Source organism: Strix uralensis, chromosome 3, assembly GCF_047716275.1.
Source record: "Strix uralensis isolate ZFMK-TIS-50842 chromosome 3, bStrUra1, whole genome shotgun sequence".
Lineage (NCBI taxonomy): Eukaryota > Metazoa > Chordata > Aves > Strigiformes > Strigidae > Strix > Strix uralensis.
The window spans coordinates 99,857,624-99,883,697 of NC_133974.1; the positions used below are offsets into that span (position 1 = coordinate 99,857,624).

Genomic DNA, 26,074 nt, shown 5'->3' on the forward strand with positions numbered 1-26,074 from the left:
ATCTGCTCCAGCCCCATGTCTGTCTTGATGGCTGAATTTGCTCCAGTTGCTAACATCTCTTTTATAGTTGTGGAGCCCAAAACTGGACACAGTCCTCTAGATGTGGCCTCATGAGTGTCAAACAGGGGCAAACACATGAAAAAGTGTTAAGACTTCCTCTGTCCTATTCTGTCAACTGCCATAATAATCTGCTTTAAAATGTTATCTGCAGTATTTAGTCCTCAAAACCAATCATTTTATTTGACTTAGGGTAGTCACCAAGTTTGCTGCCTCTTCTAAAAAGCTGAAGTGATGCCAGAACCTTGTTGAAAGTGGGCTTGGATCTTGAACCAACCCAGTTATGTATACATGTGGTTTCTTAAATCCATGCTTCTCCAGGAAGGAAGAGAACATTGCACTGTAACATTTCAGTATTGCATTGCAATATTGTTTGCAGAGCAGCATATGCTGCTTTGAAACACCAACTTTATAACAATTCTAGAGAATATCCAAGTGTGTCATGCTGCTTCCAGGGGGCTGTTCCAGCTTTTACAGGTGTTATGGCTTAATTCAGTGAAGCCTGGGCTACAGAACAGCTAAAGTTCCTTAACTGAACAGTGGAAGAATAACTGAAGAGCTGCTGTTATAGGCTGAGATATTGCCATGTTGAATGATTCACTCCATCATCTGCCTTCTGACTCTTGCCTTCTCACCTTGCATCTCTTCGTTTATGGGATTCTGAATTAAACCATGAAACGGACAGAGGTTGGCGTTAGGTAGCTGTGAATGGGATCTATAACCAGAAGTCAATGTTGTTCTGGTGACTTATGAGACACAGGAAACAACCTGCTGTATGTAGTTAAAGGAAACAACCTGCTGTATGTAGTTAAATAGTAATTAACTGTTTTCTTTCACAAAGTCCAGCTTTCAATTTATTTACAGTTATGTACAGTGGTGCTTATATAAATTGCTATTCTTGTTGAAAACAGTTAAATTATTTTGTGATTTTTGTAGCAATGTATTAAGTTTTTATCTTTCAGAAAAATTCCCTTTTACAGTCTTTGGATATGCTTCTTTTTCTTAGCAAAATGAGAGCCTGGGGGCCTAGAACACTTTGACTTGAAAGGGGTAAAATTCTGGGATGTAGATGCTCTAACTCAGTAACAACATAACCAGAGGATTTCATTTCAAGAATTTCAGAATAGAACTTAAAAGCGGTACCTTAGAGTGTTAATGTTTTGTAATAATTTAGAAATTTTTGTAATTGTTTTTACAATTAATAATCAAGAATATTGAAACTGGTGAGCTAGGAGGAACACTTCTGCAATATTTTTGATCTGATTTCTCATTCATTTGAAAAATCATACAAGCCTTTTGGGTTTTTTTCTGTTTGCATCTTCTGGCGTCCTCTGTGTATTAAAAGTAGAACTTTTCAAGTTGATCAGAAGTACGCGATGAATTGATGAATTCTTTTCGAAAGATACCTTTTTTGAATCACTTGAGATATGTGTGTATACTCTAAACGTGCTTTTCTCTGAAGAGTTGAATCTTGTTTCAGAGAACAATGGTGACTGGAGAAAGGCTGAAGCTGTTTGGACTAAAATTCAAGAAGAAAATGTTGTTCCTCGTGAGAAAACACTAGCCTTACTGGCTGATATACTTGAGAAAAATGGTCAGGTTGTTCCATTTGAGGTACCGAAGGTAACTGGTGTTTAACTTTCCTAGCTAATAACACTTCTGAATATATTTCTTTTCACTGAAAAATGTTAACAAATAGCACTACAGTAACTTAAGTAAGTTTGTTTGTTTTAAAGGTTAGGCATGAAGATGCCAGAAGTTTAACTGCTTCTAATGTGGAAGAAAGAAAAATAAAGATACTTTGCAAGAAAAACAATGCAAAAGGTGAACTGAAAAACACTTCTTTTTTCCCCTTTCAGCATTAAAGATTTCAATTAACTATGGAGCAACAGATGCTTGCTGCTGCTTTTTGTTGGTTTGCTAGTATGTTAGGAAAGGTACATGATAATGTTACCTGCCAATATTATGCTTGAGAAGCTGATATGAGAAGGATATGCTAAAATATTTAAAATGTCATTGGAAATGCTGACTTTTAAATACATGTTTGAAAGCCAGTCTGTGGTGAAGTTGGCAATTTTAAATTTACCAAAGTATTGCTGGTCTGTAGTTCATTTCATACTGTTGGGTTAACACCATATTCTAGACTTTCAAATGTATCCATTAAACACCAGAAACTAAATTTATGTACAGGATTGATGCTAAAAATACTATTTTTATGGTTCCCAGAAAATCTAGCTGTTTGGTCACAAGTTTTATGGTGTGAGAAGTGTTGTGAGAAGAAAGATTAATGTCAAGCAAAATAGCTGGGACATGTTTATAGGAAGGCAATTACCTATTAAAATAAGTTATTCAGAGATTTTGCATTTGCCCCTGATGTTGAGTCTTATAATAAGATCGGATATGGTTCCAAAGTATACTTCAGGTACCTTATTTAAGCAATAGATCAGGCAAAGAAATTAAATAGATGACATTGAATGAGATAGGACTGTTGTGGAGATAATCATTGCTCTCTTCCTATCTGGCTTTTATCTGTTAGTCTGTTTTCTATCTGTTGATGTTGCAAGGCTCTTTATTTCTATTTGAAGGGAGGATTCAATGTGTTTCATAGTGTCTTTAGCTTCTTTACAACTATGATTAAAGTTGTCCGTGTTTCTCCATAAGATTTGTAAACTTTTTCTCCCCTAAAGAAATACACAGCCTATAAACAAAAGATCAAAGTCTGTGTCTGCACAGCTCACTCTTTCCAAACCCCTGTGCCTGTGGGTGCCACCCCACAAAAAAAATGGCCTTACCGAGAGAGCACTTCAGATCAATTCTGCTATGAAAAATGAGTAGCTCTTCTGTGCAAACTTCCCTGCCTCAGATAAAAACAGAATTGACTTATACATGGATATTTGCCTTTGTATATAGAAAGGAGAAATATACTTCAGTGCAGTTCTTTTGGCTTAGTCTGTGTTTAAATCATTGGAAATCCATTCTTACCCATCTTGTCCTAAAGCAGGGTCACAGGGTCACAACTAGCATTACTGGACCTTTCAAAGGAGGGAGGAAACCAGTCCATTTCTAGCATTTGTCAAGGTGCAGAGCATTTGAATATTCTGGAAATCCTTATTTTCTTCATCTGTACTATGACAAATAACTAGGTATCTCACCTGAAAGCAGATTAGAAAATAGAATTAAATAGGTTTTAAAAAATTAATTTTGCTGAATGAGGAAGATCTATAAATACAAGATATCTAGTAATTTTCTTCTCTGAGTGTTATCAGTATATTTTACATGTTGGACACACATATTTTCAGGCTTTGCATTTTTAAAAGACAAATCTGTCAGTCATTCACACAGCTAACTTCTGTTGTTAGTGAATTGACCCTATAGAGTTATTCAGTTTCAAGAGCACTGATTAGAGTCTAAATTGGAGTCTGGATATTCTGTGTATAGGGAGTGCAATCTTGTGTTACGCATATGAATTTAAGAATCGTGTATTATGGCAGACAAAGTTAATGTTTTCAGGAAATTCTTCATGCTGATTAATTTTGGGAATTGAAGGAAAATGAGAAATGCAGAAATATTTTCACTGAAAACCAGGCAAAATGAATGGAATGTATTTTATAGCGTTACTCCTAGAAAAGTGTCTTGTGCCTCTGATACCATAATGATCAAGTGGAAAGCAGGAGGAAACTAAATATGTCTTGGACCTTGCAGGGAGACTAATTTAAAACATATGTATGTAAAACATAACAGCTAACAGTCTGTGATGACACTTGATATTGAATGTATCAGTGAATTATCCCTGCATATTCTTTTATTTAAAGGTGCAGTATTTGAGAGGAGGTGGCCTAGAGCTATTGAGAATTCAGGGAAAAAAGACAAATGTTGAGAAACAGTTCCCTTAGTTTTCATAGGTTTGTTTAAGACAAAGTTGTTGATTTTATATAACAGTATAATGTAATTTTGATTTGAATGTAATAGGGCAGAATATAACTTTTTATCAATGCCAGCTTTTTGATAGGAGAGAGATTAACTTAATCTAGCTATGTAACTAATTTCATGAATTTATCAACTCTGACATCGATGTGTTTTGAAAAATCTATTCTCTGAAGTACATGATTTATGCAAAGTCATATTTTCATTTTTATCTTGATTCATCAGTGTGAGAACTTGAGTCTAGGGGATCATGTTACACATATCCCAAGCAGTTGCAATTGCTGAAACAAGTTTGACTGTCTTGAGAACTGAGACTTTTTTGGCAAGTTGTCACTTTTCTAACAAATCTTTCTACTTGAAATAGCTAGTGTAACACAATATGATTTTGAAACCAAGAACTTTCTCTTTTGAATGCTAATATAATTCAGTAATTTCAGATGCTATCTGAAGATGTAATATGCTGATAATACCTGATCAGGCATATGTCTCAAGACTCATCTAGGCACAATAGAGTTAAGAAAATAATCTGAATAGGATAATCATTCTGGGGTCGGAACTGACATACGCAACAAAACATCCTAGAACAGGAAAACAACTGATACAAAGATTTTTAGTTCTTCATTGAACTAGTCATTACAAAAAAGATTTAAATACATTTCCTTGTAGAAATAGATCTTACATTTTGTGAACTGTGATAGCTGCTAGTAACATATGCTTGACATCATGTTCACTGGTGGCAAGGTCCATTTCTGTACCCAACCAATGGAAAGCAATGTTCAAACACGGGGTAAAATCCTAGTTTAGTCTGAAGACAACAAAGCTTTTTGTAGGAGTCTCCAAACATAAGGATTTTTTTGCTTTAAAAACTAGAATTTAAACAGGCTTTCAAGAGCAGAAAGAACAAACCTATCACCAGTCAGCTCAGCTACATTTTTGTAAATAGCTAGTTACACTTGTAATAGATTATGCCAATGAAAGGGGTTTTGTTACTGTTGAATGTGATTGCTAGTCTACTGGTACCTCAGATTTCAGAAGAGTAGAAGAAAAAATGTCTTTCCCACTGAATTTAAGTGTGAACACTTTATGAATGCTGGTGTTCAGTATCTGAGCAGGCAGGAGAGTTCAGCACATTTGCAACAGGCCAGGCTTTAACTTCAGACCTGTAAGTAAATGTGGCAGAGGATTTTCAAGACTCTGTCATCCTGTTGTTTTGTTTGTCTTTTGGTTGACAACGCAATCACTGTTGTAACGTCAGACATCAGTCATATTCTCTCTCCATCTCCCTCATGTCTCTGTCTCTCTTGTCTACATGAAACTCACATACACAGAAATGGATTTAATTTTTACTGTGATATTTTTATCCTTTATCGGTGTTCATATATATATTTAATGTAGCTCCAAGTCTCCAAGGTAGATTATGGATGGCAATGTTAATTCTAATTATTAACTCAGTGTAAGAGTTTGTGTGTTGTAATTAATAAATTTTATGCATAGTCTTTTTGGTGTCTACATTTCAGGAGGTTTTTATGTGTACTCTTTGGTTGAAGAAGTTTAAGATTCAAACCAAAACGCACACCAACAGTTTTGGTTTGGGGAATGCCAGCTTAAAATTCCACAGCACACTATAGTCAGTGCTGTTAGTGTGACACTTTTTGTGACAGTGAGATTCAAATGAGTTGTCTCCATCTTTATTTCAAAGCAGAAAAAAGCTTAATGCTTAGCTATGAAATTTGTAGTGATAGTCCAAGTATTTCTGAAAAGTTTTAAAGGTTATTGTGGCTATTGATTTGAATTAGCAAAGGGATTTTTTTTTGAGTTTCATTAAATGAAACTTGCAATCACAGCTTAGATGGCAAAGATCATTTGTGGTTCTCAACACAGCTTTCTAGCGTATGTTACAGCATGGATGGCAGTTTTAGCTGCATGTTTATAGCTGCATAATCTTGTTTCAGAAAAATAAATGACTGAAAAGTGTACTTATCATTTTTTCCCCCTTTTTGGTAACATCTTTTCATACACTGACAGTTATTGTGAATGCATGAAATAAAACTGTTAATCAGTCAAACAAATGCAGCGTAGTTTACTTGTTAAATATCTGTATATTTGTAAATTGTATGTTTTGTATAAATCTTGTCGTAGCCAAATAATTTGATCTCCCCATATTGGAATCACCTCCTATATTATTTGTTAAATGCTGTTGTGATAATGCACCAGACACTGTAACTATATACCCCAGCATTAGGTGTTGCTTTAAAAATCCTGAGTCTTCCCCTTCTAACCAGCTGTGTTGGTTTTTAATCAACAGCCACATATAGAAAAACAGCAGTAGCAAACTTTTTGTTCTGTGGAGGTATTTATCAATTGATTGTTGTATGGAAGGAGTTTTGAACAAGCTGTGATGAACAGCTTTAGGCTCAAAGAAGTAAGCAGCGGATCAATAGATTTAAGATGGACCTTTTCAATGAATAGGTTGATTTTTTTTCTATGATCAACATCATCACAATATGACATTTCATTTTGTCTTTGTTTTGGTTTTTTTTTTTCCTTTTTAGAGGCCTACGATATTTTCCTCAAAATGCAAGGGAAGAATGAGTTTCATCATCGTTCTTATGACATCCTTATAAAAGCATTATTAATACAGAATTGTCTTGAAGAAGCCATTGAAGTGAAACACGTGTAAGGTTTTTCTGTGTTTGGGGGATTTTAATTGGTTGGGGGGGGTGTTTTTAAATAATGTCTGGATCATTTTCATGTGAGTCCTTATCTTTCAATGGGAAAACAGATCATGACTGGTAATTGGGAGCTATGGTAAGAAATAAACCAGTATTTCATAGGGCAATATGCCATATATTAAAAATGTACTAGAGTGACAGTATGTATTGCTAATAACTCATTTCAACTAACAGTATCAAGAAATGTACTTGGCATCAGAACTGGAAGTCTACCCTTCTGGCAGTCTGCCTTTTCCTTTTTAGAGCAATATCCAAACAGACAAGATTCCTTCTCTTAACTGCCTGTGAGCCTTCCCCTCAGTGCCCATCCCTGCTGCTGTCCTACTGTACCCCCACTCCCTGGCAGCTGGCTGCCTGCCAAATGCAAAATGGTACGTTTGACTGTGATGCCAGCGGCTAGGAGATGACCATAAACCTTAGATCCAACTCTTACAGTTCTGAAATAAAACCAACCTGCTGTCCTGTATTTTTAGAATCACCAGAATTGAATTAACCTTTAGAGAGTTGTATGGTACACCACTCACTTTAATTATTGCCTGTAATGTGTGTTCTGGTCACATTATAGGCTTCAAAGTAGAGGTGTTACTACTCATCAGTGTAGAGGTAAGAGCAACAAAAATTTAAGTAATTTAAGTTTTTCAGTTTCTTCAGCTCTAACAAGCAGAGTGGTTGTCATCATGTGTGTTCTCTGACTGAATACAGTGAATTTGAAAGTGCTTGTAGGTAACTCACATGATGCATAGAGCACTATAAAAATCTAATAATTTTGAGTCAACTTAGTTTTTGATGTCCAGGAACAGTATAGTGTAACATGATGTTTATTATTTTCATGTTTTCTTTAAGTATTTAGACCAAAGAAATATCTTTTAATTGAAAAAGTACTTGAGTTCTACATTCAGAAGAACAAATGTTTTTTCAAATAGGTCTCAGTAACTGGGCTTTATGATAAGGAGTGTTTGTGCTGGATGGCTTATGTCAAGAAAAAACTAAAACAGTGTATCAGATTAAGATCCCTGAATTGGAACTAACTGATAAATCTTTGTAAATAGAAGATGAAAAGGAGATATTTTAGAAGTAAAAGAATGTTGATAAAATTTAGGTGGTTTGTTAAGCATTCCCAGAAAATATTCATGTATTGAAAGATGTATTGAAAGATTCTTCAGGGAAGAAGTTTGAAACTTTCTACTGAATGTAGAAATGTACTACTTCAGTGTACATGCATTGACTGCTTCCCTGCTTCACAGCTCAAACACACTTGTAAGGAAGATACACAAAGTATTGCATGTTATCAGGAGTAATTTGCAGGTTGGAAGAGCTGAAAGAACATGGTGACTTGTTCTAGTATTTTCATGATTCAGAATTCCCGCTTTAGATAAGTGTTTTAGTATGTAAATTGAAAATGCAGGAAAAAGAATGAACAAAAAATTTTAAACACTAAAAAAGTTGAAAGGACTAACCCCTCTGAACCTTGAGATACTTAGAAAAAAAGAAAATGGGATTTAATAAGAGGTTCTATTCTTGGTCACTGGTCAAAGCCAACCATCTTCATAACCCCTGTGCTTTTCAGAACTCTTATACTCCATCTTGTAGCATAGAAATGCCAAATAATGACATTCTAAGAAGTCTGTAACAGCTCTCTGTTGCATCAAGACAGAAAATGCTTCATATTGACAGTGTTCATGGTGTTTATCTGTGTATCTTTTTTCTAGTAACAAAATGATGCTTACATTAAGCATTTCCAAAAGTCTGTAAGTTTTAAATTATTTGCTGAAATAGAGAAAGTGATTGTGTGTCTATCCATGGTTGAGGAATAGCAAATCTGTGTGTTTTGCACACATTTCTGCATGCTTGACAATTTTTCCAACCTCATGTTACAAAGAGATTACTCCTGCAAAGCCTAAATGTGTGCAGTGGCCTGAAACCTGTGCAACTCCTAATATTTTCATAAAATACAGGAAAGCTATCTTTACTTATGTAAGCTGACATCTTTTTCTTTTTACTCTGCTTGAAGCCAAATTTGAAATTTAAATAATATTTAGAAAGCCTTACTATGAGCATTAGCATAGGCAACAAAATAAGTAATTTTTTTTTTATTTAGAAAGGTCAAATAATTTTAAAACTTCCCTCCTGTTACCAGAACGGAGAAACTTCCATGAAACAGTGATGTAGTAGAAGGAATTGCACTCCTACTATGCATTTGGAAAAAAAAAACAACCAACCCAGAAGGTTACTGATCTGTTGGTCAACGCAATTGCTTTGCATTCTAGCACTGTTTTGAGGAATATTTACAGCATTTAGACCAAGAATTTTTAAATAGAAATTTAGGAGCATTGGAATGATGGATTAGTTCTGTAATAGTAGCTAACATCTATTTAATCACACTAAAGATTGGAAGATTGGAGAAAGTAAATCCTTTGTTATATGTAATTTAAAGTCTCATGCATGAATTGTTGACTTAAGGGCTTTGACAGATGGGACAAAGGGAAAAAAAAGGCGGAACTGAGCAGTGGGTGCTTAGGCAGGGATTAAGAGGATTGGTTGGGAGAGTAAGAAAATCCCGAGTCCAGTGACTGCACTTGTGAGCCTGGGAGGCTGAAAGTGACTGAGAGGATAGTCATATTGTGTGCACTGTGAAGGATTTTCTTGGGATTGAGGAGAATAATTTAGCAATGACCCTGCTTACCTCCCAATCCGCTCAGCCTCTAAGTTCAAGTAGGTAGGCTGCTCAGTTGTTTGCCACAAGATGATCAGTGAGGTTTATCTTGATTGTTGATATGGTAAATGGCAATGCCCCCCTTCTGTGGAGATTTTGTAATCTAGAAATGAACAATTGTAAAGTTATCCTTCTATATTAAAAATATGGCTCTCTGTTATTTAGGAACGGGAACATTTTGTAGTGTAAGATCAGTGTGATTACTGGTTAGTCTCTTGACTAATTTCCAGAGTGTTAGAAAAGCTTTAGAAGTGTTATTAAAGTAAAGATTCTCTTTGCTATAGATACGTGAAGTTCTGTATTACAGGAGATAAAGAATTGATAAGCGAAATACAATTTTGACATGGCTAAGGCAGCAAATGTAGTATGTTCACTTTAAAACCTGTATACATCTAGATGACAGAAATTTGAAAATTAATCAACCAAATGATATGGTGTTAGTTCATAATATGCTTTAGTTTATGTTTAAAATATACAGTGCTGAAAATAAATGTTTCATTTTTATTGCTGAAAGAATAGTTTTATATTTTATAATTATGGTGACTATTGAAAAAAGAAGAAAAAGTATCCAGCTTAGGATACAACAGAACAATGCAGGGCATGCAGTTATTTTAGTCATCTAATATGTCAGCATTCAAGAATCTGAACCGATTGTTTAAAAAAAATCTTGTACTTTGTTTCTTTTGTTGCTCACTTCCAACTTTGTCATCTGTCAGAATGCAAAAAAAAATTATCCTTCTATAACCATTGACAGGATAACACAAAAGCTGTCTCCAGGTCGATATTTTGCAGCAATATTTTTAACATACGAACAGTAGTTTTTATAATTTCACCTTGGTGCTCAACCATTTATTATCGTATCAGAAGCATGTCAGTAATTCCTTTCTAAATGTCTGCTTCTTTTAGTGCTGAGACCCACATCAAGGGCTTCACACTGAACAGTGCTGCCAGCAGCCTCCTCATCATATCGCAAGTTAGGCGGGATTATTTGAAAGGTATGTCACAATGCTTGACCTTTACGTCACATTAATGCCTCTGCAGATTTTTCTTGTAACGCCCTTCGAATACTTGGATAAAGGAGTCCATTTAGCAAATTACCTGCTTATCAAGAGCCTTTTGTGGTAGCTGAGAGACGTAAATTACTGTACATGCATTTATAATACAGCTTGAATATGAATGTACTTGTCATTTGACCACTTAGTCCAGTTTCCATTCCATTTAACACAAGATGGGTTTTCTTAAGATGAATCACAGCTCTTCAGACATGCAAAATTTGTGCTCCAGAACGAGAGAAAGTACAGGCTTTCAAGTGCGTTAAAATTCACAGCACAAGTCATTTTGCTTTGGAAATTAACATACTTTAGAGCATCTGAAACAATTCCCAGCAGTTGTTTCTTGCATATTGTGTTGGTTGTGTGAGATACCAGATGAGTTAAATTGACTGTTAAATGTGCATGATTGTGCACTAAATGATTATAATATTGATTTAAAAACTTAATCAAATACTTTTTAATAGTTCTCAATACCAACAGTAACAAAATATTCAGTTTGGTTTTCGTTTTTAATGTAACAGTGATGATAGAAAAGAAAATGGTGGCTGAAGAGTATGTAAGGGTACCCAACAAGATGGTGGATAAAGTTTACAGTTGTGTTATTTTAGTTCTCAGCATTGGTTGTTTTGCAGCCTGGAGTTCAGCTCCACGGTGTTACATTTTACTTATTTAAGTTGTGCTGTAGAACTCTCGTTAGAAAGGAGAACTCTGCAAGCACATAGTTTTACATGCAGTGCTGTGTCTTTTGTCCCTACGGAAGTGTTAATGCATATTTTTGTCAGTACCTTTAAGCATTAAAGCAGCTGTGTATGAAGAAAATGTATTACACTGAACTGGGTTTTACTTTCATACCAGAAAGCATACCAGAAAATCCATTTTTGATTCAGCCATCAGTTAATTTTATTTTGTTCCATTATGCGTAGCTGTAGTAGCCCATAAAATACTCTAAGGTGAGCATTTAGATGCAGCTTCTCACTTGTACTCTTCCCTGCAGCTGATAAACTTGTCATCTTTCAAATACCTTCCCCATTCAGTCTCCAGTCTGACATCATTGCCAGGTGTCATTGACTGAAGTATTTGTGGTGAATGCAATTGCTTCTCTTGCTCTTGGCAAGTCTTAAGTTTTTGCAGCTTTCAAAGCCTTCTCCTGACTTTTTTATCAGTCTAATTTTACCTGATTTTAATAATTTTTCTGCTTTTTTTTGTCCAGTGTGCCATGAAGTTTTGCCAGTTCTTCCTAAATATTACACACCAAAAATCTTCCCTTCAGAACATCACTGATGAGTCTATATTCTGCCAATCTCTTGCGCTAACTACATGATTTCTTTTTAGCCAGCATGCTAAATTCTCTGCCACATCAACCCTCTTCCTTGCTGTACTCTAAAAGTGTTTCCTTTAGCACAATACAAAGTTTCTTAAGAAGTCTGTGGAATTACATGCCTTTGCAAAATTATATTTTCCTTTATCTTGTGCATTGAACAGGCTTCACTTTGGTAATTTATTTGAATAGTCAGACTTGATCCTTGTTTGTATTTTAATTTGAAAGATACTGCTTCTCTTTTTGTAAGTGAAGCCTTGAAAATGCAAGCCGTTAAATATTTCAGCTATACTGGTAATTTTCTGAGGCTCTCAGTTTACCAAATAAATTTTTGGGCACGGTCTTTTTGTAGTGTTGGTGAGCTCAATTTGACCTGCATCCTGTGATGGCTTTCACTTGAGTAAAACTTGTTTGCTTTATCACTTCCTCATACAGTTCACCATCATTCTTTGCTGTGTAATGTGGTACAGTTAAAAGTTTTTATGTAGGTCCCTAAATATACTCGTAAGCGCTCTTGTGTCTTCTAGCAAGAACTTGGTAAAACCCAGGTTACTGTAAGAGTCAGAACTTGAGTTTCACGATAGGGAATTTTCAGAGTTTATAGGAAAGCCTTTTAAAAGATGAATGATTGGTTTTCACAAGCACATAGTTACCTGTTTTTAAGTACTGAAAAATGAAGAGATGAAATTACTGAATTCATATTAGTAGTAATGAGTACTTTTGCATAAGGAAAAAAAAAAAGATGCCAGCAGAATTATCCAGTATGCTACTAGTGCATACTTTCTTGCAGTAGTGCTGCACACATGCAATGTTCAAATCTTTCTCTGTCCTAGTTCTTGAGAAGGCTGGTCATGCCCCATGCTGAAGGGAAGTCCACACTTACAGTCAGCAGAGAATTTGAATTTGACATGTGTTTTAAGTTTGTTTTTTAAATTTTAGGTATCTTGCCCCTGATGTATTGCTCCTTTTTTTCCCCTAAAAAAAAAGGGATGCGGGGGAAGTGGGGGGAGGCTGTGCAGGAAGAGAATTTGCTGTGAAGGAAGGTTAGGCATACAGGATGTTTCTTCTTCCTCACTTGTAATATTTGGTTTCTGCAGTACCTGCATATTGAATTGGAATGTTAATGCTGTGGAGTTCAAGTGGGTGTATATTATTTTAGAAGTGTTATCCCTTGGTATTATAATTATTATCTGTGATTAATCCTGCCTATGCTAGTAAGGAGTAAGAGATTTTTACCAGAGGAGCATGTCTTTCTGTGTGTGTTTGCTCATGTATAATGTAAATTGACAAGAATTCTGGTTAGAGAAATGAGGGTGACTTCATCTGCCGTGGGTTTGGGGAATTTGTGGCAGACAAACAGGAGATTGATTTTGTGTGATTTTAACATAAGTAATTGCTCTAATTTTAGGAGTCCTTGAGGTAACTGTCCAGATTTGAGTTTATTTTTGGTCTGGTATGGAGAGTTGTGTCCCATGTTTTGATTTAAAAATTAAATGTTGGTAAACAAAGTTTTGGTGCACACCTAAAGAGACAAATCTGAACACTAGACTTTAGCAGTTTCAATAATGAATTACATTTTTAAACTATATTTATTGTTAAGTATGCAAGTTTTGTTTTTTAGTAAAGAAAATTGATTATAGTTTGGAGAAAAAACAAGCTGAAAAGGTCATTACTTTAAAGTCATAAGGGAAGATATTTATGACAGCTGCTTTCCTTGACCTGGATACTAAAATAAATTAATTGTTAAAAGTACCTTAATACTTTTTATTGAGTAAATATTACAGCATTTTAACCTGAATTACTGTTGAAAGTTTTTATTTGTGTGTGTATATATTCAAGTTAAAATTCATTATAGAAATTTTGGGGTTTAAGTTCAGCAAGAGAATTATTTTCTGTACATGTGTTTAAAAGGGTAGGGTTAATGATACCAGCAGCATGGTTGCCTTCTGAACTGAAATCTGGTTTCCTTTTCCCTTATTTCTTTACCATTGTTAGATGCCATGGCCGTTTTAAAAGGAGTACTTGACAGTGGCTTGTTGCCTACTAGACCAGCAGTTACTGCACTCATTCAGGCTCTGGCAGAAAAAGGAGATCTAAAGAACCTGCAAGCACTTAAAAACATGCTGGAAGACGTCACAAAATCAATTGGTTTATCTGCCTCACTAATTGCTAATGCTATTGCTTTGGCTCATACTAAAAAGTAAGTATTTCTAGGACTAGTATATGTAATTCGTTTACGCAGAGTGGTGGGAAATCACTCGCATTATCCATTTCATTCTGTTTCTGTTTTTACAGTGTCCTAGATATTAGAATTCTGGTCAAGCTGAGCAGTGTGCTGTGCAGTTCTGTTCTGGTATTGTTTCCCAAACACATTTGGGATTGAAAATCATTTAATGATATACAGGGGTATGAAGCATTTGGGAGAGCATAAGGTCTTCTCTGGTGCTGTAATTTAGCTTTGATACATTTGTTCTAATGTATTACACCATGTAAAGTGTTCTCCTTGGTGTTAGGTCAAAAGCCCTATGAAATCTGAACGTAAAATTGAATTACTTCATCAATATAAATGTAAAAAATCTTGGACCTTAGTTCTGATGGATTATGCACATAATACTTGTTTGGAAACAACAATCTGCTACCTGCTCCAGTAGTTGAAATCACAAAATATTATTGTGTTTACCCTCAAAATGTGAAAGCCAGACATATTATCTGTGGAGTGATTTTGTATTATTTTGTCAGAATTTTAAAAAATTGGCTGCTATGCTGTTTTAGGCCACTGTTTCGATCATGATAATTATCCCCATGTTTTGAGTATCCTTTGATTCAGCTGTTTATTTCAGTATCGTGTTCTGCCCAGCATTTTTGGTTTAGTTAATATATTGGTTCTGTGCTACTTTATCCTTTGTATAAAACTGCATGGGGGAAGCACTTTTGGGGGAAAGGGCCTACTATGAACTTCTCAAATATGCTTTGCAGGAACCAGTCTTCAGGAATCCTACATATTCTGTTATTTTATTTCACACCGGTTTCATCAGGTAGAGCTCCTGTGTCTAACTCTGCAGGAAAGCTGTAGAACTGTGTGGTACATAACAGATACCCAGTTGCCTCAGGCATGCCAGACCAGAGAGAATAGTCACTGAAGTGTTTGGAACAGCAAGAGGACTTGAATTGAAGGAGAACTGTGTAGGCCGGTTCCAGTAGTGAGCTCACTGTATTTTCAGCCACTGAAAAACAACGTCTATAAAGGACTGATCTTGTAAATACTTAGATCTGAGTTGTCCTTGGCACACAGTTCTAGTGCATTGACTTTTGCCTAAATTAAATACTCCAAATAGGAGAGATACTTCAGGATTTGTCTCATAAGCTGCATATTTTCCTATATATCTGTGTCATAAAAGTGTTGCAAAGTCATGCTATGTTCTTAGGATGTAGATTGGTGACAGGAATAAATAAATAAATAAATTGCTGTATGCAGGCACAGGTTATTTAAGCAGCACCAACTTTTGTTTTCCCATACTGAAACTAACTTGGATGTATGAAAAGACTTAGCAGCAGCATAAATAGTACGCACCTTATATATTCTTAAATATCTTGCAAGCTGTACCTTGAGAACAATGTAAAACAGATTCTTACACATATTTTAATACATGTTCATTTATTGGTAGATTCATGTTTTTGATACAGTTTTTAAAGCATTTTTCATAGCTTTCAAATGTGCTGCATTTGTGCTTCATCTAAAAGCACTCATCGTGTTCCGATTTCTTTTTCAATTAAATTATTTTTTAGAGTGGACTGGTAAGAGATGTTGTCATTGGAAATTTTTAGAATGCTAGAAGTAGAGTTTACACTTTGGTGAATACTTCCTGCATGATTTCATTAGCCTGTGCTATACTTAAGCCATAAGATTAAAAGTGTTTAGACAAAGGTACTGACTCAGTGGCATTTAGTATTGTCTTTTGCATCCAGAAAGGCAGGCATGGGAAAAATCGGGTAAATAATTAATTGAATAGCATTAAAAAAACTACTTGAGTTGCGTGCATTAATTATTCAGATACCTTCCATTAATGTTTTGATTTTGCCTTCTAGATTCGCAGAACACATTTTCCTGAAGCAGATAGCTGAACTCTTCTTTCTTAATGAGGAAGAAAGTGTGTCAAAATTACTTAGGCTTTGTACAGGTTAAAGGTCATTAATAATTTTTATTTATGGGTTAATTATTCATTTGGTCGTAAATGGTTTCACTTTTACAATATCTGAATGAAGTCATAGGTACTCAACCATTCCGGGGAAACGTACAACCTTAATGTAGAAAACAAAAACTTCAATATAATTGCTTCTTTAGGTTTTGAAATCTTGATTTCAGAAACTAAGCCAGTTCAATCTCTTTTCCTAGCAATGACCTTGATGCTGCTGTGGAATACCTTGAGCCTCTGCTTATCTCTGGTGCACAGAATCCTGATCAAGCTGTCAAAAATATTTCCTATTTGTTAAGAAAGGTGTCTGAGGAAGGATTAGAACCAGCTTTGGAAAAATGTAAGTTAATTGCAATGATATTTAAATATTCTGACTAGACAGAAGTGTTATGAAAGAGCTATTACATGTAAAACCTGCTCAGTCAGCATAAATCATGCCTGTGAAGTTTACAAAAGTGGCTTTTCAATCAAAGATTTTCCTTACGTACCCATCATTTTGCAGTTGGGGTGATGGCAGCACGACTGGCCAGTCAGTTTGGAATTTACAGACCTGTCACAGATCTTTTCCTTCAATATGTCAGTGCAGACAGAGTGGATGATGCCAGATCGCTGATACAGGTAATGACATAACAAGAGAGGTACAGAAATGCTTAGAGCTCTTAAAAGGTTAACTGAGAAATTGTCAAAAAGAGGTGTTGTGTAGTGTAGGCTAGTACTAGTATGCTTTTGAATTACAGTGTGAGTAGTAGTAGCACACTTTAGACTATTCCAAACCATGAGCTGGTACTTTAGTACAAATGGTAGTAGCGGGTGCCAGAGTTGGAATGTTTTGGGTCTTCTAACAACCTGAAGGAAATAGAGGAAGACTTGTATATTGCTTGAAATTCCATCCAAAGCAAATACTCTTTTGTAAGTTTTCTGCTAGATCTAGCAATTGTTTCTTGCAAACCATTTCCTTGCAACTTCTCACATAATTTCTTAAGTGCTGTAAACGTAATACCTTACAGCTGTACAGTTTGCAAACCAGAAGCAAGCAATGCTTGCTTTTTGTGGACCTTATTTCACTTGGTTTCTGTAATACTGTATATGCTGTATTCAAGGTTTATTAAGAGCTGAATTTGCTTTCTATTTACTTGAGTGTCACAGATGCATTAAAAGACAAATGCTGGTCTCTGAGGCCCAGTCCCGACTGAGTTAGAGACCTTCAAGGGATGAGACAGCTGCATTCATGCTATTTGTACAAAGCTAAAGACAAAGCCGAGCTGGAGGTGGGATGAAGTGTGGGTGGTGGGAGCTGCCCAAACAGGCTCAGTCAGGGAGGCTCATCCCAGCAAGGTGGCAGTCCAGCCCTCACGCTGGTTCTGCAGATGGTTCTGTGTGCGTAGGCTCCTGCCTCAGATTGAGGCCTCTTACCATCTCCTGGTGGTGCACACTACTCATTTACCAGTTGCTAAGTATTTTAAGCTGTTAAAGAAAAAGCTCTGCTTCATCCATCAGATGTTTTATGATATTCCAAGACCATTTTTTGAGAAGAATGCATACCAACAAATATGTTCAGTTACTTCTGCTACAGTATTATTTGTATATTCCCTGCTCTGGAATATGACTTTGTTTATTGCTTTGCCTAACTGGTCTTCTGAGTATTAAATTAAAAGGAGACTACAATTTTGATATAAAACCCTCTTGCTATATGGCATCAATATGCATCAAAATGCAAAAAAATCTTGTTATTTTATTCTTCCTGATTTTTTTGATTGCTCTTTGATTGAAATGAATGAAATTGAGTGAATAAAGAGTGATTATGATTTCTTGCTTTTGTGAAGATAGGGGGTTTTTCATTTTTAAGTAAAATAAACACATTCTTAAAATTTTTCAAAACATGGAGTAATTTCCATTTATATATTCCTAAAAATTATTATAACAGCATCCAACTATTGGAATTAAATTCATGGCTCTGTAGCATACTTGAAATAACATTGTATACCCTATATCTTGGGGGAGAATTTTAAAATATTTCATTTTAAGTGGACATTCACAGGTAAGCTTGAGTTGAAACTTCAGTGTGTATGAGAAACTGTTTTTTATTTGGTTCAGGAAAAACTTGCAGCTGTGTTAAACATTCTTGACTGCTATTGTGGATCGAGTATTCTACTAATAGGTATCTAGAATCTAGTAATAATCATACAGTAATAGTAGTAATACACATATAGTACATTCATAATGGCATAAACCAAAACTTCTTGTTTGCATATGTCTAAAATATTAATTGGATGCAGTAAATTCATGGTATGTGTATTTTTACATGCACAGTATTCTCTTCCTGTGCATTTTGGTACTGATAAAATATCTTACAACTGGTAAAAAGTACTGTGCATTGTAAGAATTTTAAGACTGACACCTTTGAGGAACATATGCTAAAATATAGTCTTGTCTATTTTATTTTGCCCTTGTTTCTAAAGTAAGATAGATTTTTGATTTTTATCTGGTCTGTCTCAAACTTTTCTAAGTTCAACTTCTCTCTCTCTCAAACACTGTCTATTGCAGTGAAAGCCTTTTATAAAATAGAGAGATTGAAATCAGTCCTTTGTATGCATAAGTGTAGGTAATTATACTTTAAAGAGAACTTGCTTTGTACATTTTAATTTTTATAAAGAAACGAGCAGTTATCTCCCTGACACCTTATTAAATGTATAATTAACCTTATGATCCCTAGCTCACTTGTGAATGCTTGGCAGTATAATTGGAGAGGAATAGTGTTTCTCTTTTTCATTCTTTTGCAGTCCTAAACCTCGTTTTTGTGGTATGTTGAAGTATTAGTTTAATTCTTTCCCCTTTTGTTTTAAACAAACTTTGTATCTACCATTTTAAAAACAATGTTTACCAAAACAGTGCACAAAATGAACTTATTTCCTATGTTCAGTGGTGGCTTTTTTTTTTTCAAACTAATGGTCAATTATTTGCCTTGTAAATAGGTAATGTATTAGTATATTATTTTAAACATCTGTAATTGGAATTTTTCACCTTAGTCATTTTGTTTATCACTAACCTACTCATGACTGCTGCATTAATTATTTCTTTTTCTTTAGAGGTGTGGTGCATTAGTTGAGAAGAGAGCTTTAGTGAGTTTTATGGCTAGATCAGCATCTAAACCTGGACAGGTATAATATTTTTTCATGTATATCATTGTATGTGTAGCAAAATACTATTTCATCGACCTTTGAAGTGTTTTGGATCTTGAACTTCACAGTTGACAGCTTTATCAGGTTTCTCGGGGAGGGGGGAGGTTAATTTGCAGAGTTGGTTACATTTAAAGGAACAGTTTACTTTATGGAGCATGATGGAAAAGGAGGATGTAGTTTAATATCTTTTCCATTGTTTCAGTAATTTCCTGCATTTTTGATGTTATACTTTATATCCTACAAACATTGTGCTTTAAATGTTTTACTGCACTATCCAGTTCAGTGTCGCAACCTGAAAGTACTTATTTTGTTGGCTGCATTGTATGAATACAAATGCAAGTTTAAACCTCAGCCTCTCTCTAATGATAAAATGCCTCTATGTTGACATTAGAAGACACATTTCTTATTACTTGTTATGGTGATTTAGGCATGTATCTAGTTTGAGCATCTGCTTAGATTCCTGGCTTTGTGCTCATTCCCTATAATTCGAAATGCTCTCATTTATGTGCCTGCTTTATTCCTGTCCCTCCCTCCCTCATAGTAAAAAGCAAAAAACAACCAACCAAACAAAAAAAACACTTCACAAAAAAACCCCACCCCACCCAACACTGAATAACTACAAAAATACCCGAAAACACACATATGCATGCCGAGCCACATTGATTTCTCTTTCTTAGAGGAGCTGCATCAGGAGACAGTAATACACAAAGTAGAATAAATACTTTTCAAAGGAGGGAAAATGCACATTTATCTTCCGTGGAAATTTCCGTTAAATATTCATAGATTAAAAGTTCTTCTGTTGAAGTGATGATAAATATGATGATAAACACCATCTTTTGGTGTCTATGGAAGAAATTAGAAAAATTGAAAATTTCCAGCTTTTCAAGCTGAAATTTTAATAACACATGGAATTTAGTAGTATGTGATAAAGACTTTATTAATTTCTATAAACTCTTTCTAATTCCAAACCTGAGAATTTTTGAAACTGGGATTAGAGGTTGAGGGAAGGAGGTTCCAAATTTAAGCGTATTAGTCAGTGATCTGACTTCTTCTAAGCACTGATCATAGCTACCACTGACCTCTAGGTCAGTGAAGGCTGCTGAGTGCTTTGCTCTTTTTTTTTTGATTGGTTGACATATTCTCATTAATACATTAATTGCTTCCTTCAAAAAAAATAGAAATGTTTAGGCTTCTTGAGTATGGATTTTAGTCCTGTATTTTGTTTGATTTATTTTGTGCCTGATTTCTTTTACTGTTTTGTATCTGTATATGAAATTTTGGGAAGGAAATTATTATGTCTGCTTTCAGTTGCACAGTCCATTCCTTGTTATTAGTACAGTTCATTTCACTTAAAAGATCTGAAATAATTATTCTAACTTTGGCAATTTCATTTTGTTCTTTAAGATTTGAAGTTAATGCTCTTTTTGTCTGTGCATTAAATTTTATAGGCAAAGAAGATCGAGACACTTCTAGAACTGATTCCTGAGCATCTAGATATGGAAATTGCATACCGTTACCTCATGAAATGTTATGGTAATTTATTGTCCTTGGAATAGTTTTTTAGTAAGAACTCTTGAGACATTAAGAAAGGTTGTAGAAACCCTTAGACAGGGGGAGTAGGATCTGCACTGTGTAACTTGCTTTACAGTTTGAGCCACAAAGAGGTGGGGGGTTTGGGGGTTTTATGTTTTAAGTCTGTTGTGTCTGTGTACTATCTTAGCTATTAGGTTGGAAAAGGAACCAACTGACCCAAGCCTTGAATCCTTTACACAACGGGCTGGGTCAGATTAAAGGATACGCCTACAAGAGAGGCAAAGTAGGGGCTTCGTGGAATAAAAAAGCATCAGTAGTAGAAATGAATGGCTTTTCAAATTAATCTAGCTGTTTTCCTCAAAACATGTAATATTGGTTCCCTTTATGTGTGTGTTTCAAAGTCATAAGTGATTAGTTCTATCAGTAATGTGCAAGGACCTTATTGTTATTAGTGTAGATTCTTTGTACCTGTTTTAATTTAGCAAAAGTTAGTATTCCAGATGCCTTCATTTGGATTTACCTAAATAGTTGAAGTGCTAATCAGTTCTTATAGTTGAAGTCAGAGAGGAGCAGCTCTAAAAAAATGAAGTTTACTTAAATACGTATATTTGCAACACTCAGTCTTGAAAACCCAGGACATATAGCCCCTATGGCAACACTCAGTTGGAAGCTTGCATCTCTGTGCTGTAGCGTCCTTTGCCTGGTGTATTCTGATATGTTCCTTCAGTTTTATTACAGGGAGTAAATATTCTCCACACATGTATTACAAACAGAAAGATATAATGACAGAAGCCCTTGTGCTTCAATCTATCACAGAGGAGATAAATAGGAATAATTAGGTAAAACACTTCAAACCCAAATCCAAGGCGTGGTGTTAAAGGAATACAAACTTTACTGTATTTGAATCAAGTTGTAGAAGTTCTCATGATGTAGTAGTATCTAACCTACCAAATTGACTTGCTTAGTAACATTCAAAACAGCAATCACTACCAAAATCATTTAGCCCCATAGTTTTATTCACAGCAGGGGTAAGTTTTCTAACATGTTTTTATAAAACCAAAAAACCACCCTTTTGTCACTAGCACTGTACCTGCTGCTTTAGACTCGCCCTTTACTGCTTTTTGATTTGAAAAAATTAATTTTTTCAATATACTTTCCAACTACATCATAGGACAACAATTTCATAAAGAGATTGCAGAGAATCAATCACTTGCTTAATTATACCAGAAACAGTGGTTAGAGTGTATTCAACATGTGAAGCCACAGTGTATGTGAACAGATGGTTGCTCTAGTATCTTTAGGCAGAGATGTAGGTGCCTCGTAGCAGGTTCTAGAGGAGGCATTCAGTACCAGCATGAAGAGTTTTATGAGCAGTTCTCAGGTTATTCTGTACAAACATCTCACCTGTATGACACTTAGATTCCACTTCTGTATCAGGTAGAAGAATGCACATCAGTTACTTGATACCCTTTACCAGGGCTGGGCTGGATGAGTTGTACTAGGTTATCTTAGTATTTTCTATTGCATCTTTCTGTTTTAGGGAAGTAAGGGGTTGTCCTACTTTTAGGATATTCAGGGGCATTTACTATATTCTGTCCCTACGCTGTATAATATGTACAGTCCTGTACACATGAACAGCAATTTAGCAACCTCTTCCCCTCATCCCTTCTCTTCCATTTTTTGATACTTTCTGCAGTGGTGTGTTAGTTTCATTTGGCTGTTAAAATGATCATCAGCAAAATATTTAGCACAACTGAAATTTAGAAGGCTGTGCTTAGGTTGTGTTCTAGCCAAGAGGGCTAGAAATAAGATCTTTTCTTTAAAAGATTTTTTTTTCATTTTGCAGTTAGTAAGCTTTTAAACATGATTTCTCATTATGGGCCGAGTCTAACCTTGTAGTATCATAACTTTCTAGAGAACAAATGATTCTTCTGTCAGGTCCACTGTTATTTTTAGTTAGAAAGGGGAATGAAAGACAACAGAGTATTATTACTACAATTGGTTGCTGTTGATAGTTATCAAACTAAATGGGCAAATACAATGATAATTGTTTATGTGTTTAGCAAAGATATAGTAGAATATAGATCAAAGCTGAAAGAAGCCTGATCTTATATCAGACATCCACAACTGAACAAATGAAGGGACATATACTCCTTTCTTTGTCCTGAGATGTGATCAACTGCCAGGACTAGATTTCCTCCTCTAGTGAGATGCATGATTCTTTGCTGTACACCTTCTAGAAAAAGGAAATATATAAAATCACATTTGCGTGGTCCATTAAACGCAATCTAAGTATTAGCTCTTTTTTTTTCTTTTCTGCGCAATAAATACATATATTTTAAATAAACAGTAAATTGATGATTTCTATTAGGCTTTCCTTAAACTGTCACTTCATGCAGTTTCTGCAGTAGCCTCCCACATCCAGAAAGGAGCTCAGTCACTTGCCAGATGTGAGTGGAAGGCTTTTTCTCGTGAGAAAGGGTCACAAGCTATCCATTTCTGTGTAATTAAAGCTCTTTTTCTTCAAGAACCATTTTTTTTGTAGCCCCTGTAGTTGTGGAGATGGTGTTTCCAAATGTGAACAAGTAAGAACCTGAGGCAGCTCCCATACTGCAGATGTTTGTGTTTTCCCAAGCAGCAAAGTGAATTTAACTGGACATGATGGCTTCCTTGTTGTTCACAAGGTGTTAGGAACTGTTGTACTGCTTCTAGGACCCTGAGGACAACAGTGAAACTGTGAGGGGTCACTTCAATTTCATCCCAATGCTTCTCAAGCAAATGTCTGAGCAGCAGAAAAGTCTGTGGTTAAGCATGAGTCAGTGTGGGAGGAGGAGTTTCTCCCCTTTAGAGGAAGGAGAAATATACTCCGCTCTTCTACAGCTAGAAGTGAATAGTGCTTTAAATAAATGAAGAGTGGATTAGTAAAAACATGTTGCAGGGGATGGTACCTCTTCTGGAATATCCAGAAAAATGTTATTGGTTACCTACGCAGTTAAGATTTGTAATAGTGTTAGTGGGTCAGCAAAAATTTTCTCCCGCTCAGTAGGATGAAATGGGTTTTTCTTTGTGTTCCAAAATGAGCATTTGACCTTTGTTTTACTTTGTTCCTTTAGGTTATAGTTTCAGTGTAGCCAGCACCTGGAACTGTAACAATATTCTGCTCTTACTTAAGGGAACTAAATTCTGTTATAGAGTTCTCACATCCTGAATTTGTGTGGCTTTATGTTCTAGCTTTTGTTTTTAATTTTTATCATTTACTTCAGAAAGAGTCACGTGGCTCTTGTCTCACATTCTAGAGTAGTGTGTTCTCACTGTGCGGCTCCTACTCCTTCATGGTTCCAGCACATGCTTGAGGGAATTGATCATCCAGCCTCAAAAAGGAAGGCTAGAATGGCTGTATGTTCTGTTTTCTTATGTGAATTGTCGGTAGGATTTGAAGAATATCCAGAATGTTTGGAATATTGTGTATTAAAATATTTAGAATATGTTTTGGCAAGTAGTAGGAATGTGTGACATCATGGAAACAGGTGAAAAGAGGAACACATAATCACTGGGGGTTTTTTGGTTTTTATTTTTTTCCTTAGAATTGGATGGGGATGTTGCTTCTGTAAAGGCTGTGTATGAGAAAACAAAAGCAAAGAATATACAGCTGCACGAGCTATCTCTGAAATCTTTAGCAGTTTTTCTGAAGAAAGTAGGAGAGCCTGTCCCTTTCACTGAACCCCCTGTGAGTATTTCCTAATTAAGAAATAGATCTGCAGAATTGTGTATGTTCAGTGTTAACAAAACAAATTGCATGAATAATTACTTAGGGATTAGATCTCTGCAGACACTTCTCAAAGGAGGTAATGTATGAAGTGCTGTGTTGTAGCAGCTATAGTAATCTTGTGTTGGATTTGACTTGAGGAAATAAAACCTCTTGGGGTTATGATATTTAAACTACGCGATCCTTATCAGACACTCATCTACAGGTGTACCTTTTTCAAGTGTCCTTGGGGCGTTTATCTAAGCAATTGAACTTTAAAAGGCTATAGAATGTGTATTTCATTAACAATTAATGGGGTTTAGTTTTCATTAATTACCTGTTCTGTATCTAGTACAAGTTGCTGGTTTATTAGGATGGGATTTTAGAACTGTAGGAATTACTTTTCTTCTGCAGTTTTGCTTCTAGCTGCCTTGCCAACAGATATATGCAACTGTGCAAATATATCTTGTTGGAGGGTGACGAGTGGCACGATGCTAAATCTGTCAAGGCGGTAAATACTTTTTTCACATCATTCCTTTGACTAGTACTCTACCATTTTAGCAAAGCAGACTTTAAAGACTTACTATGTTTTCCCTCTCTAAGCAAACTTTTTATTGCCATTTTCTAGCCACTTCTTATGTTCTAAAGTAAGTGTTTTTCTATAGTTCTGTAAAGACCTGATTATATGCTGTTTCTCCATGATAAATGTGATTTTCTTCTCATTTTGCAAAGAATTGGAGAAAAACTTGGCATAAAATATTTGGTTTAGCCCTTTACCAGCTGTGGAGTGTGTTCTGCAACCTTGACGTAATTTATAATCTGAATTTTTATTTGGGCTGTGTAAATTTAAAACCTAGAATATCTGTTTCTTACGTGTAGCTAGTGAAAATATGAGTGTTTTTTCAAAGTCACTGAAATGATTCATTTTCTGATTTCCCTGTTCAATTTTCCTCTAATGCAGCCTGGTCTTTAAAAGCATCTCATAATTTTTTTGACACAATTGCAGATTGCAGTTAAAAAGTATTTTCATTTTTAAAATGAAATTGATTATATTATTGCATTTTGTAATAGAAGCTTCATTATGCATTTTTGGCAAGGTTTTCCTTTTCCTTTTATTCTCTCTCTCTGGTATTTCTCTTAATTATACAGACTTCAATACAGATCTAGTTTTGCATGACAGAGAATAATAGATTTTGCTTTTGTCAGGACATAAGACTTTGTTCAGAATTAGTAACTTTTCAGTTGAAACAATGTTGAACTTGTTTATTCCACTCTATTTATAGGAGACATTCAAGTTCTATGTGGAACAATTGAGGAAAAGAAGACTTGAAACATCATGAACAGACAGTCTTTTATGCTTTAGTTGTTTATGAAATTGTTTAAATATTACACTCAATAAAAATTTTAAAAAGCATGTTGCTCTGTGTAATTTTTAATATAAATCTGTGTTTAAGCAGCACTTTGCGTAGCTGTAATGGATAGAAACATTCATTAATAGAGATGCTGTTAAAATTGCTAGTGAAATATCAAGGTGCAGCTTTCTAGGCTATTTCTGTTTTGATGTATGATCTGCTATAACCGGAACTGTGTTGTGACTCCTGTTGATTCACCAAATACATGTATATCAA

The 26,074-nt window shown here is 35.3% G+C and overlaps 1 protein-coding gene across 2 annotated transcripts in view; it reads left to right on the top strand.

Annotated features, from left to right (window-relative positions):
- LRPPRC (leucine rich pentatricopeptide repeat containing) overlaps window positions 1–25,860 on the top strand; it is a 92,601-nt gene extending 66,741 nt beyond the window's left edge. For both annotated transcript variants that reach the window (XM_074863576.1, XM_074863577.1), the window contains exons 28-38: window positions 1,538–1,680; window positions 1,794–1,881; window positions 6,534–6,657; window positions 10,333–10,421; window positions 13,792–13,996; window positions 16,190–16,329; window positions 16,492–16,607; window positions 19,076–19,147; window positions 20,617–20,701; window positions 24,286–24,428; window positions 25,730–25,860. In XM_074863576.1, coding sequence (XP_074719677.1) covers window positions 1,538–1,680; window positions 1,794–1,881; window positions 6,534–6,657; window positions 10,333–10,421; window positions 13,792–13,996; window positions 16,190–16,329; window positions 16,492–16,607; window positions 19,076–19,147; window positions 20,617–20,701; window positions 24,286–24,428; window positions 25,730–25,786 — 1,262 coding nt within the window. In that variant the 3' untranslated portion in view covers window positions 25,787–25,860. The remainder of the gene's footprint in view (window positions 1–1,537; window positions 1,681–1,793; window positions 1,882–6,533; window positions 6,658–10,332; window positions 10,422–13,791; window positions 13,997–16,189; window positions 16,330–16,491; window positions 16,608–19,075; window positions 19,148–20,616; window positions 20,702–24,285; window positions 24,429–25,729) is intronic.
- Window positions 25,861–26,074: the final 214 nt, after the last annotated feature.